This window comes from Pagrus major, chromosome 20 (genome assembly GCF_040436345.1).
Source record: "Pagrus major chromosome 20, Pma_NU_1.0".
Taxonomy (NCBI): domain Eukaryota; kingdom Metazoa; phylum Chordata; class Actinopteri; order Spariformes; family Sparidae; genus Pagrus; species Pagrus major.
The window spans coordinates 9,394,828-9,408,320 of NC_133234.1; the positions used below are offsets into that span (position 1 = coordinate 9,394,828).

At 39.1% G+C, this 13,493-nt stretch overlaps 1 protein-coding gene across 2 annotated transcripts; it reads left to right on the plus strand.

Annotated features, from left to right (window-relative positions):
* Positions 1-225: 225 nt before the first annotated feature.
* Positions 226-11,505, plus strand: zdhhc16b (zDHHC palmitoyltransferase 16b). Of its 2 annotated transcripts, XM_073490260.1 has the most exons (10): positions 226-306; positions 3,845-4,142; positions 4,223-4,417; positions 5,898-5,986; positions 6,081-6,109; positions 6,236-6,369; positions 6,963-7,048; positions 7,155-7,278; positions 7,363-7,433; positions 8,795-11,505. In XM_073490260.1, exons 2-10 carry the CDS (start codon positions 3,873-3,875, stop codon positions 8,895-8,897), a joined length of 1,101 nt encoding a protein of 366 aa, XP_073346361.1. In that variant the 5' UTR covers positions 226-306; positions 3,845-3,872; the 3' UTR covers positions 8,898-11,505. The 2 variants fall into 2 exon arrangements, with proteins under 2 accessions (XP_073346361.1, XP_073346360.1); XM_073490259.1 differs by lacking the exon at positions 226-306 and having other exon boundaries at positions 3,759-4,142.
* Positions 11,506-13,493: the final 1,988 nt, after the last annotated feature.

Below are 13,493 nucleotides of genomic sequence, written 5' to 3' on the forward strand. Positions count from 1 at the left end.
GCACTGAACTTTTTGTTGCCTAATGTGTTAATTAGAATAAATGAACCAAACTAATGTATCCTGGTGGGTCAGTATTTGACCCAACACCGCTATATTGTGCTTAAAAAAAATCGACATTCCTCCAGCGGTCCACCGGAAGACGTGTTTGTTCGCTACAGTTGAGTGAAACGTCTGTTAGATAGACAATCTTCTTCAGCACCGCCACTCTTTGCTGTGGTTCTGCAGTGGGGACCTTAGCTAAACCTTCCGCCTGAACATGACCTGACCATAGTGCCAAAGGCTTGTCCGCCCAGCTCACCTGACCAGGTACAGTATTCCATTGACAAATGCGGTCGGAGTGAGTGTACCATAATTATTTAAAATGCCTGGTAACATGGGCAGGTTGAAGGGGTCTGGAGGCAGCTAGCAGCTAGCTAACGTTAAAGCATGACATGTTGTAGCTAATGGGAGGAATGCTTTCATCTACTGGCTGACAACATTAACCACTTGGTTAAATGACTGAATGGTGTGAACTGTCTTAATGTGGACATTTGTTAAACTGTTTCGTCTCAATCGTCTATTGAATTCTTCAGCCCCCTCATTTCCTGATAACATCTGTGTACTGAAGAAGCAATATAGTACATTACAAAGTAATACAAGATATTTTTTGTTTCAATACTTGTTTATATAATAGTATAACCACGATCTGGGTGTGACTGTTGGTGCTATCACTCAGTATCTAATCCGAACTATAGGTAGATTATATAACAAGAGGGAAAAATGGTGACCAAATGGAGGGAAAATATGTTAATTTCACTCAGTTAACCAATTAATCTGCAGATTATTTTTCTCTATACATAAAGTAAGATGAAGGTGACATCCTCTCATGTCTTGTTTACAGTATAAATTGAGAAGACATTAAATTGACAATTAAATAAAGCATAGAAACCATCATATTGGAGAGGCTGGAACAGGATATTAACTACCATTTTTGCTTGAAAAATGATTGACAACAGTGCAACCCTGAACTGTAATAAATCCAAAGGAAGTGTTTTCATCTAAGCCCCATTTCAGTCTACCTCATGCAGTATGTACAGTGAGTGAGTACATCGGTTTGAACAGACATCCAGAGACATTAATTCGTTTATACCTGGCCAAGTTTCAGATTTAATAATCAGTAAAAGAAAAATACAATAGATCAGTTAATGTGGTCAGAGTAGTTGAAAACTCTAAATTAGTGATTTTAATGATTAGTCAATAATCGATCAATCGCTGTTTAGAATATAACCAATTAAATATCTATTAACTGACCATCAGAGATGGGCACAAATACATCAAACATTATCTGTTACAAATTACAAAAAACAGGCAGATCGAATATATCAACATTGAATTACAAAATGCTGGTATGAGAAAAAGTTTTTAATTAAAATTAAAAGTAATTTGTAGTTTAAGAATACAAAAAGACATTCTATATAATACTTTTATTATTACTGTTTAGCTTTTTAGTAGCTTCAGAATAAACTGGATTTTCTTGAGCCAGTTGTTGAATAGCAACAGACGGGAGCTCTGCAATTAAAATTAAGTTGTTATTTTGTGTTATTTAGTTTATCATTCATGTAACTTGGTGTTTAGAATATCCGTCCATTTAATTCCTAATGTAACCTACTGGGATTTTGCATTGAACATAAGTCATATCGAAAAAACATCCAACATATTTCGTATATTATAAATGATTAACCAAGAATCGATTGTTAAGGCAGCTGGCTATCAATTAAAAAAATCAAAAAATGCTGTTAATGCTTGTGGTGATTGATGAATTAATATCTACCCTGTAAAATCTCAAAAATAGTGACATATCAGTAGCAAAGTACCAGAGTGACTTTAGCCTTCAAACTGATTTCCAAAAAGTATTTATCTTCTACCAGTAAAAAAGGATGTAGATCTTCATTAACTACTATTTTTGGATGATTTAAACACATAATTATTAATTATTATTATTATTTCACTGAAAGAAGATAAATTAAAAGTTAAAATCAAGCAGGCACATGTTCCTCCTCTTGGACTCGGAGAGAAAGAGACAGCAGGGCAAAGTAAAGCTTATTATAGAGAGACACACAGACAGTGATCGGCCTCACTCTAAGACCAGAATTAGGGCAGCGGGTTGCCATAGAGACTGTGGTGCCCTGCTGTGTGCCACTCTCTCATGTTCTTACTATCTCTGCCAGGTACAGGACATGCAAATTAATACTGCGCCTTTTAAAGGTCCTATTTATTCAAACAACAGCCTGCCTGTGTGACGAGCAGAAGTGTTGGCACATTTTTTAATTGATTTCGTCTTTCTCTCTCTTCTCTCTGGTTGATCACAAAGAAAAGGTAGAGGTCTCATCTGTACGGAAGCACATTTATGCCAGCAAAAACAAAAAATCCTGAAATGTTTTGAATGACAAAAATATTCAAAAATGTTTGATACTAAGTCAAAATTATGAGACTGAAAACATTTTCAGAGCTGTGTTGTACGGCTAGTCAGAATCTTGTTTGTGTTACCAGTCAGTGTGATTGGTTTGGTCTGAACTGAACTCAGTAACACCTGCTAACATTTGACTTTTGTCTTCAATGTAAATGTGCACTGTACAATCTGCATTCACTCCCAGGTCAAAAGACTACAGCTGTCACTGATATTTATCATCTCCACCTTCGATTGGCTGTAATGTTAGCAACATAGCGTTAGCTAGTGTTAGCAACGTCAATTAGCGCACAAACTGCCAGCCACTTGAGGGGCCAGGTGATTCGAACAACAGCTGGGTTGTAACGTGAATTTAATGGTAGGGGGAGAGGGAATGCCACATTTGGTGGCTGAATGTTATCATTGCAACGTGACACACGAAGGGAACAAAAATAAATCCAATAGGGAAACTCGTCCACTGGCAATGGGAATGGAGTTAATCACCTGTTTTTAGCAGGTTAATCCACATTTAAAGGATTAACCTGCATATTCACTCATTTCCATACATTTGTGTAGAGTAATTACACTAATGTAATCAAATTAAGTTGGTCATGATTTATTAATGTCGTATATTTCACCTCTTAATGAAGATGGAAAGGAAAACCTATCAGTGTCATCATTTGCGGTGTTAGACCGCTTATCGCACATGCACTCTTTTACTGTATGTGTGTAAAACAGTAATATGGATGAAAGTTTGCAGCAGTGGATAGTCAAGAAGCAGCTGATGGCAAACAAAGGGGGCAGTTTCCAGACCTTACTGTTACTGTCTACTAGAAGTCCCAGGTTGGCATCTCTCATTATTAATGCCATGCTATTTTGGAGAACCTGAACAAGCCTTATCAGTGTAACCAATACTCACTTTCATGAAATGATGCCCTGGATCAGGTAGCCACTTTATTTCCCTCTTAAGACATTCACCCCTTTGCATTTCCCTCTTACAGGGTTACCACTCTGCATCTCCCCTGCAAGTTTCTAATAGGTTTTTGGCCTGGAGATGTGGATTTGCCTTGAATTATTAACGGGAGAAGTTTATTTGTAGGAGCTGATGGGCGTAGCTCATTACCTGATAGCCCCAGTTCCTTTTTTCTTTGAAGGACACATGTCACACAGAAGATGCCGTCACCAAACTTTAGTAATTTCTAAGAAAGGGAGCACTCTCAGGCTGTGGAAGTCCCTCACGCTGACTTCTGCCTCTGCTCTTGTATCTTGGCTCACTCGTCTTCAAGTAACTTCACTTGAGATGACCATGGAACCCTCAGCGGCCATCAAGCTACGCTACGAAGAGCTTCTGTTTTACGCGGCCTGCGTTTCAAACTGTTGGTGTGTGTGTCTGTGTGTGTGCGTGTGTCTGGAGGGCAGAGTGTGTAGGAGAGGGGGTGGCGGTGGCATGCGTATGAACAGCAGCTGGAGGTGGCAGCTCTCCCGGGCCATGCGACTCGCCCTGCGCTGGTGCCGGCTGTGCCGCCCGCAGAGAGGAGGCCGAGGCGGTGGAACCAAGCCGTGGATCAGCGGCAGGTTCTTGGAGCTGTGGAACTATAGCAAGCTGCTGCTCAAGTCCTTGTACTTCAACAGCCTCAGCAACTCAGACACTCTGCTGGACTGCGCGTTTGAACCCGTCTACTGGATTGTGGACAATGTGACCCGCTGGTTTGGAGTGGTGAGGGGTTGGATTTCTATTCTGGATGCTTCCACACTCCCAAACTGTACTCCTCACCCTCTCTTGTTTTTCCCTCTCAGGTGTTTGTCACTCTAGTCATACTACTCACGACCTCAGTTGTAGTCATCGTCTACCTGTTCGTCCTACCCACAATACTCAGCGCTTACCCTTTGCACTGGGTCGTCTGGCACCTCTGCTGCGGCCACTGGCTTCTCCTCATGGTTGTCTTCCATTACTACAAGGCCACCACCACCTCCCCAGGACACCCACCCAAGGTACCAATTCTTCATAAGCTGACATGGTGTAGCAAGATTTCTACTGTGAGTGCTGTCAGCTGCAGCTCAGCTAAAGGAGTGCCACACTTTGTTTACATTAGAGCTGCAATGCTTATTCAGTTAATTACAGAGGAGGATTAGGGCCACTGTAAAAAAAAATATTTTGACTGATTTCTGACGTTAAAGCCAGTTGGCAATTCAATTTCTTGTGACTGATTAATCACTTAACTACAGAAGAGGATTCGGGAACTGTAAAAAAAAAAAAACACTTTGTGTTCTGACTTTTTTTCACAATTCTGATTTTGCTAGATTTTTTTAACCAAATTTTGACTTTAAAGTTTTTTAAACGGCAGCCCTAATCCTCTTCCGTAGTTAACTGATTAGATGGTGGAAAGAAATCAAATAACCAACTATTGGGTTTACCGATTCAGTCATTTTTTCCAAATAAAAATGTCAAACATTTGCTTGTTCCAGCTTTTTAAGTGTGAGGATTTGCTGCTTTTCTTTATTAGTTGTGTCAATAAACAATAAATGAAGAGTCTTTGGGTCACCTTTGGCTCTGGTAAATTGTGATTAGCATTTTTCCCATTTTTAACATATTATAGACTAAACGATTTAAGGGGAACTATGTAGTTTTCAAGATAAAATTCAGACTTTAATATTTACAATATTAATGAGGTAATAATACAAACTTAAGAGATAGTTATTATTTCCATAACTGAATAAACAAGCTGTTCTCAGAGGAAAACAAGGTTGAAGTTTGAAGATAGAAAGGTGGCAGGGTCTGCCAAATATAAACGTAAAAGTAAAATAGGTATGAAACTGTGTTGTCCTTTAAGGTCAGTTTGTTTATTCAGATTATTCAATCATGAAAATGAATTTGTTTAGGCAGAAAGAAATCAGTCAATGAAGATCTTCTCCTCAGATTAAAATGTTTTCCCCAAAACTACATACTGCACCTTTAGTCAATTAGTTGCAGCCCTAGTTTACATGCTGGTTGACATCACTTGTCAGTTTAACACAAGGGTCCTTAACAAAATTGTGAAACTAAAAACCAAATATTCTTGCCCAGGATTACCGCCATGTACCAGTTTTCATGGTATATCATGATATGAAAATGTTAGTGTACAAGTGTTATTTAAAAAATAATATTTAAAGTTTATATAAAGTTTAAAGGATCTGTTTTCATTCTGTTGAGGGTCATTGTAACTGATATTATAATTATTATCTTAATTGTGTAATACTGCACATGGTGAAATGGCGAAACCCTGATATTTTTGACAGGGTTATTGTACTCTATTGTACTACTGGATAAAATCTCATACGTTGCAACCTTATTCTTGCCTTGTGTTTTGGATTTGTTAAAGTTATTTCACTAGTATTTTGCAGATAAAATGTCTATTTTTTCACTACCACAAGGTTAACACTTCTTCCAATAAGACAATTTCTACATCCTCTCTGTTTTTTATGTTTATTTCAGGACAAAATTCATATTCCCTCAGTGTCCATCTGTAAGAAATGCATCACTCCGAAACCGGCCAGGACACACCACTGCAGCATCTGCAACATGTAAGATGATCAAACAATGATGCTCGTATACAGAGTTTGTCATTTATTTTTTATTTTTAATCATTCATGGTGAACTGTCTCTGTTTCATTAAAGGTGTGTTTTGAAGATGGACCACCACTGTCGTATCCTTCTAACAAGTAACACATAAAAAACCCAAAAGAGAATACATGAAAAAAAAATGTTACGTTACTTTTAAATTTACTTTTTAATATCCAACCTTGTACAAATCGAACTGAACATGCTTCCAGCCTGGTTGAACAACTGTGTGGGCCATTTCAACCACCGCTACTTCTTCTCCTTCTGCCTGTACATGACCCTGGGCTGCATCTACTGCAGCATCAGCAGCAGGGACTTGTTTCTGGAGGCCTACAGCGCTATAGAGGTGAGGCCGGATGAACTGAAACGCTGCATCATCAGACCTTTGAACAAAAAATGATTTCCACTTCTGCTGGTAGACTCTTGGCCACCTCATTAACCCCGTAAATTAGACATTAGTAGATTAATTTTCTTTTTTCTTGAGGTTCGTCCAGGTGTTGTTAATGGTGCGAGTTTAGGTGAGGAGCTAAAGCTTCGTACCGTAGCACCTGCTAGACGGTAGTAAGAAGGCAGAAGCTGAGCTCAGATGGCTAATGACAAGCGAAACAGGAGACTTGAACAGGATCTTTTCTTTCTGCGCTGATATTTATCAGTCCAGGATGGTCTTGTCTCAAAGGTGATTGTGCACCATCTGGTAAACAAACAGCTCTAGGATTCGAATACCAATTACTTTGCAAATTGGATGTCCTGTGCAACCAAAGATCACTTAACCAGGAACAGGATCCAGCATGTTAGACTTGTAATTTTACCCATATTGCAAGTGGCCTTTTGATCCTGAGCCAAAATGACCTCAGAAAGCACTGAACATCCTCAAATCAGACCTTTAGAAGTGAAATATATACACATATATGACTCTGATATAAACACTCTCTCCTTCAGAGATACTATCAGACCCCTCCTCCAATGGAAACCTTAAAAGAAACCACTGCTCACAAGTGTGTCATCTTCCTCTGGGTGCTGACCAGGTGAAAAACACTTTACTACATGCAGTATATTCCCCCTGTTTACATATCAGGTGAAGGTTGACAACATCATGCAGACAGGTCAAGTTGTAATGTGTCCCCCCTGCAGCTCAGTGGCAGTCGCTCTGGGAGGACTCACACTTTGGCATACCATACTCATCAGCAGAGGAGAGACCAGCGTGGAGCGACACATCAACCGTAAAGAGACCAAAAGACTACGGGAGAAGGGCAAGGTACATGTACACGTTAACAAAGTCAGTATTGGATGTGTACATTTTAAGACAAAAAACTTACAAGTTTCTTCTGTTCTCACGCAGGTGTTCAGAAATCCATATCACCATGGTAACATGAACAACTGGAAGTTACTGTTTGGTGTAGAAAAAAGGAGGTGAGTTCAGTTACCCATTGTTTAATATGGAGCGGCAGCAGTGGGAAATGTTGGGCTTATATTAGCAATAACATAATATATCCCAGATATGTTGTAAAGATAGTAACAGTAAACAGTGCAGCTGCTGTTATGAATGAGACAAAATTCCATTAGATTACATGCACGCATTCTTGTGAATACCTCGGGCATGTGAAGGCAATCTGAATCCAGGAGTGACGGACCTCGCCACTACAAATAGAAACTACATAGAAACTATCTAGAGAGATAATTACAGAATGTAATACATGGAATGGCTGTTCCTTAAAGATATGATATGTAGCAATTCTTTATTAAAAGGCCTAAAAAAAAAGGTCTTTTTGTATATTTTGTTGCGTTGTGTACTTACATTCTCCCAAATGTTTTTCAACAATGTTCAAACCCAAAGAAAACCCCAAGTTTACTCAAAGTCACAGTGCGTTTCATTAGGGAAGTGAACAAAGAAAACTGAACTTGCGTCGAGAACAGAGGTCTCCTCCGCAGATCACTGATTCAGTCAGGTTGATAGACGGGACGTAAAGATAAATCCACTTTTTAATCTCAAAAGTTAGGGAGTAATCTCTGAGCTCTCCTCCCGTCGGTAAACAGCTCAGGATCAGAACCGGTCTGGATCAGAACCGGTCTGGATCAGAACAGGTCTGGATCAGAACAGGTCTGGCTCAGCCCCTGACACTTTAGTCCTCTCTGAGCAGCTGAGCATTGTCTCCTTCCTCAAAACACTCAAATGTCTTATGTTTTGTTTTGAGAGAGAGCCCCCTAGTGGTGGACATTACATATACATGTAGTATGCTTAACCAAACTAAAGTTGCCTACAGTCATGTTTTCACATTTCAAAGCTGCTTGAAATCTTGGAAAAGGTTTTTGCTAATTTTAGTCTTTTTTGCATATTATCACAGCTATTCCATTAAAGGTGCACTATGTAGTTTTGAATAAGAAATTTTAATCAGAAGAGAAATTTAGAATATTATTTTATGCCTAAACAAACTAAATAAATAAACTCTTTTCATTTTCATGACTGAATACATTGATTAAACAAACTGACCTTAAAGGAAAACACATTTCCTTTGTTTATATTTGGCGGACCCTGCCACCTTTCTAGCTTCAAACAGTGGTCTGGGGACCTTATTTTCCTCTGAGAACAGCTTGTTTATTTAGTTATAGAAAAAAAAAATCATATTTCTGAGTTTGTATTATTCCATCATTAATATTGTAAATGTTAAAGTTTTGAGTTTGAATTTCTCTAAGACAGTATGATTCAGATTATTTTTAAAACAACCTTGTTGTTTCTAGCCATAATTCAGGCTATTTGTCCTTCTGTTCCTCAGTCATTGGTTCACACGGGTCCTCTTGCCGTCCAGCCATCTGCCAAATGGAGACGGCATCATGTGGGACTGGACTTTCTCCAGAAGAGATCCCATGGCCATCTGATCTTCACCCTTTGAACCATACCAAAAAACTTGTACCACCTATAACCTGCATTTAGACTTGAAGCAGCGTGACTCTTGTCATACTGCTGAGAGCAGCTAGAGACAGCTCAAGAAGAGAAGCTCTCTCTTCATTTGTGTGGGCTGCTGCTATGATCATGTGACAAGGAAAAAGAAGCTTTGTGGCTGCACATCAGAAAAGAGTGTTTTTCTGCATTAGTATTTGCACTACTGGAAGTGTGAACCACATGGATATAACACTGACGATTCACCTTTTTAGGATCAGTTATCATATCTCACCTGTCGCCAGTCGACCTTGTCCAGTAAGTCTGCCTGTTGATCTCACCACCAGCCGGTTTCACCTTGCGACTGCAGCGCTGAGGACTAATTAGAATTATAACTGGTGCTGCTGGCCGGCATCGTTGTCGAGACTAAACCTCCTTTCCTCTCTCCAGCTCATTTGTAAACACTCAGCAAAGACGTTTGTGAATTTCATGGACTGAAAATCTAAAACCAACCCTACATCCGCTTTTGACCTCTAATTGTGTAAGATAGAGGGATGGATAAGGGATAAGATGGTATGTGCAAAGGACGAAATGGCATGTTAAAGGTGCCATGTGTTTTCAAACATCAGTACAGCACAGTTCTGTACACTGTACACAGTACACTCATGCTAAACTTTAGCATGAGTTGTTGCCGCCATCTTATTCCAGTTATAATGCAGGCTTTTCCTTATCTTTGAGTTCTTGGTCACCCTTTGTTGAAAGTTTTTTTTCTTATTCTGTTCTTACGAACTACCAAGCGCGTGTGGCACTCGAGAAAAACAGTTTTATTTTCATCACCTTAAAGTGATCTTTCAGGTATTTTGATGTGGGGTTGTATGTGGTACTGCATCCCTAGTCAGTATATTGCCTGCAGTAGATGACCATCAGCTCAAGCAGCACGCAGCACCAACAGGGTGGCATTATACTGCTAAACGGAACCGACAGCAAGATGCATTTTAGCCACCCATATCCTTTTAAATGTATGCTATATTGTGAACTTTTTTGGTGCTTTACATCGCTGTCAGACAGCCTTTTCCTCTGGGACTACATTTCCTCAATTGTACAACATCTGTGTTCCTACATGCCTGCCCTGTATTACGCGGCTGTCTGACAGCAATGTAAAGCACCAAAAAAGTTCACAATATAGCGTACACTTAAACAGATACATTTATTTTTAGGTGTGCCTTTTTAGGTTGCTAAAATACATCTCGCTGTCGGTCCCGTTTATCAGAGCGATGCTCTGCTTCCCTGTAGTTTCTCCACACAGGGGGAGAGCTGAACGTCATTTACTGCAGGTAATACACTGAGACAAAGACCTGAAGTATCACTTTAATGCTGATTTGGCAATATCAAGAAATGATTAAACACTTTTGACCCACCTGTGACTGTATCTGTTCCATGGTCACACTAATAAGCTCTTTTCCTTCATCATTCGTGTTTTCACTTTTTTCCTTAAGGCTCTGTGCCCTTTTGTCCTTCACTGTCTGCACACCGTGCACGCTACGCATCTCCAGCCTTAGCCACCTTTTCTCAAAAAGTACAGGGAAAAGCCTGTATTATTAATGTTTCAAGTTAAGACTACATTTCCCAGATACTGTGCGAGGAAAATATGATAGTCTTTTCTGGTTGGCCTTAACTATTTCCATCAGAAACTTTACAACTTTATCCTATTTTTGCTTATTTTCTGCGACAGCACCATCTTACTGACTCCTGCTGTAAGGCAGTTCAGCAGATCCTCAGTCTTAACAGTCTGCTAAGACGTCTTTTTTTTAACACTGTTTTAATGTGCCATCTTCAGTGTACTGATGGTTCATTAATAAGAAAATGTAAAACAAAGCACCATTAATGAATGATGCTGTACTGTTGCCTGACTCCATGTTTAGAGTCGAGACATCATCTGTCTCTGAGAGGTCTTTAAGATTTCATTGTACAGGTTGTTCATAGTAACTGTGTTTGCGTGTCTTGGGCTGATGACAAATCCAAGTGTTTCTTAATGTGAGAAAGCAAGTCAGGACATGAAAACATATTTTTAATATTCATTTCCAAAAAACGTCCTGTGATACTTTGCTACTGTGCATGTTTTTACCTGCAATGTTTTTGCTGTTGTTGTGTTTTGGGGAGTGTGTGAGAACCATCAGCTGGTGTTTTAGTGCCGAAGAGAGCGAACAACCAAGAGTTTGATTCACTTTTTATAAAATTTCTGTCTTAAATCTTTCCCTTACTTGCCAGTTTCAGTACAGAAAACAAAACCCTGTGCTCACTGGATCATCTTTAACCTTTCTTTTTTTGACACTGAATCAGAAATAGTCTTGTGCCTTGTTTGGTTTTTCAGCCTTTAAAATGAGGCACTTTAAACAAGTGAAATAGGCACTGTGAAATGTACATTTTGAATTCCCACCCGATCATATTTCATACCAGTAACTCAGAAATGGATGAGTTGGATCTGCTGTAGTTGCCATAGAGACATGATGTACAGCTGTGATATCATTTGTAACCAATGGGAGCTGTGCTCCAGTTTGATTTACGTTTCTGTTTTGTGTTTTTTTTAAATAAAGTACCTGTTTGATATTTTAAGCGTTCCCATGTTCATGTGGAAGGGATGTGCATCCCTTGCTTATAAGACGATCCGACACACATCGAGATACATGGGCTTCGATAGGATTCAGGGAAGATACATTTTTATTTAAGGACAATTTTGTTCGATAGGATGCAATCTAATACAGTTCTTACCATTTAACTAATCTTATTAGTTAAATAATCTTATCTCATTTTCCATTATGAATTAAAATAAACCAATAAAACTGGCAGTACTTGGGGAACCCCTGGTCTTTTATGAAGTATTTCTGACATACTAAATATATATATATACATATATATACACATACCGGTGCTACCGGTGAACTTAATCGCTCTTCTACAGAACTTACAAATGGCCATTATTTTCCTTCTTTCTTTTAAAATCCAAATGTCTTCCAAATTTTAGATTTGATGGTGCACTATGAACCATGTGGGCATCGTCAGACATGTTTTTGTTTATCCCTCGCAAGCATGGATCTAATGGCAACGGAGGCAGTGCGCTAGCGTGACATGAAGTAACGAGAGTGTCGATGCAGGGCTCGCACATTGATGTAAAGGCATCTTTAATGTTCAAAAACCATTTCTAATTTATATCGGTGAATCTCTGCACTCTAGTACCTGAGTAAATGTTACCACTACTACTGCTACTACAGCAGTTATACTACTACTCTCACGTTTTTGAGAGTTTGTCAGTTCTGTGAGCTGCTGATAGACAGTAGAGGAAGCGTATTGCTGCCACACAAGAAAAATAAAAAAACACTATCACCTTATAACGTGAAAACTGCTCTTGTACAAACGTGATAGGTATCACGTAATAACGCAATCATTTAATTGTACGATCATGATAAGTTTCATGTAATAACCTGATAATTTCTCACTGATCAGCTGGAGGCACCATGGATACAAGCAACCCAGCACAGCTGCTGACAGTAATCTGTCTACATGGAGTTTGCCTTTGTTAGTCCTCTGATCGGACAAGAGCTATCATTCTGATTAACAGGGGATGAGGTGAAGGGTGGGTGAAATAATTCATCTTTAATGAGGAACATATTAATAACATAACCTGCAATGGACTCCAGTAGCAGAAACATTAAGTGCGTCTCCCCCTGAAGAGAGATGCAGTGTCAAACTGGCAGAGAGAGACTCACAGTTTCTTTTCAGAAAACCAGGACCAGAATTTAAACCACTTAGCGAGTGGTTCTAACAGAATGTGTTAACTTGTGACCTGAATCTAACCACTTGACTAGGAACAACCTCTGCAAACCAAAAGTCAGTTTAAGTATAGTCAGTTTAGTCTAACATTTATAAAGAAGACAGGTTCTAATTGTTCAACACATTTTTTTTTAAAAAAAAACCCTTCAGATAGACCTGCTTGGAAGTTTTCTCCAGAAAGTAGAACGTTAACGGTTTCAAGAAAAGAGTTTGACAAAATCCGCAGAGCAGTTCCCTTCCCTTTACTAAGACTGATGCAAAGCCGTATGCAATTTTCTCTGATTGCACCTTCTCTGCCCTCTCTAAAAGTTTTAAAATAGTACCTGCAATTTACCTTGTTACTGATTTTATAACCAAAAGGTTTAAATTTGAAGTGGATCCTTGCATTGTTTGTTCATCAGGGGCTGAAACCATTAAACATGTATTATTTAAATGTCCATATACTAACTCGTTTTGGTCTGATGTTCATAATTGGCTGTCAGTAAAAATGTACAACGTACCTTCTTTAACTGTTACTTTTACTATTTTATGGACAACTTGGATGCATGTTTCCGACACTGTTAACCCCTGATTGTAGTAAATATCACATACATGCTTGTAAGTGGAGTGGTAGTACTCCCACCTTCACCATGTTTATCCATGTTTTTGTTGACTTCCCCCGAGTCATTGAAGTATATGGAAAAACAGATAAGAAGGCTAAAAAACTATACACATCCATATCCCAACCCTTGCTCTTTTAAAGGACTCCCTTGCCCCTTTGTACTCTT

Excerpts from the sequence above, each read along its gene's own strand:
- zdhhc16b (XM_073490260.1), top strand. The coding sequence starts at position 3,873 with ATGCGTATGAACAGCAGCTGGAGGTGGCAGCTCTCCCGGGCCATGCGA. Across the intron at positions 4,143-4,222 it reads TGACCCGCTGGTTTGGAGTG|GTGTTTGTCACTCTAGTCAT; the intron begins GTGAGGGGTTGG and ends TTTCCCTCTCAG. Across the intron at positions 5,987-6,080 it reads CACTGCAGCATCTGCAACAT|GTGTGTTTTGAAGATGGACC; the intron begins GTAAGATGATCA and ends GTTTCATTAAAG.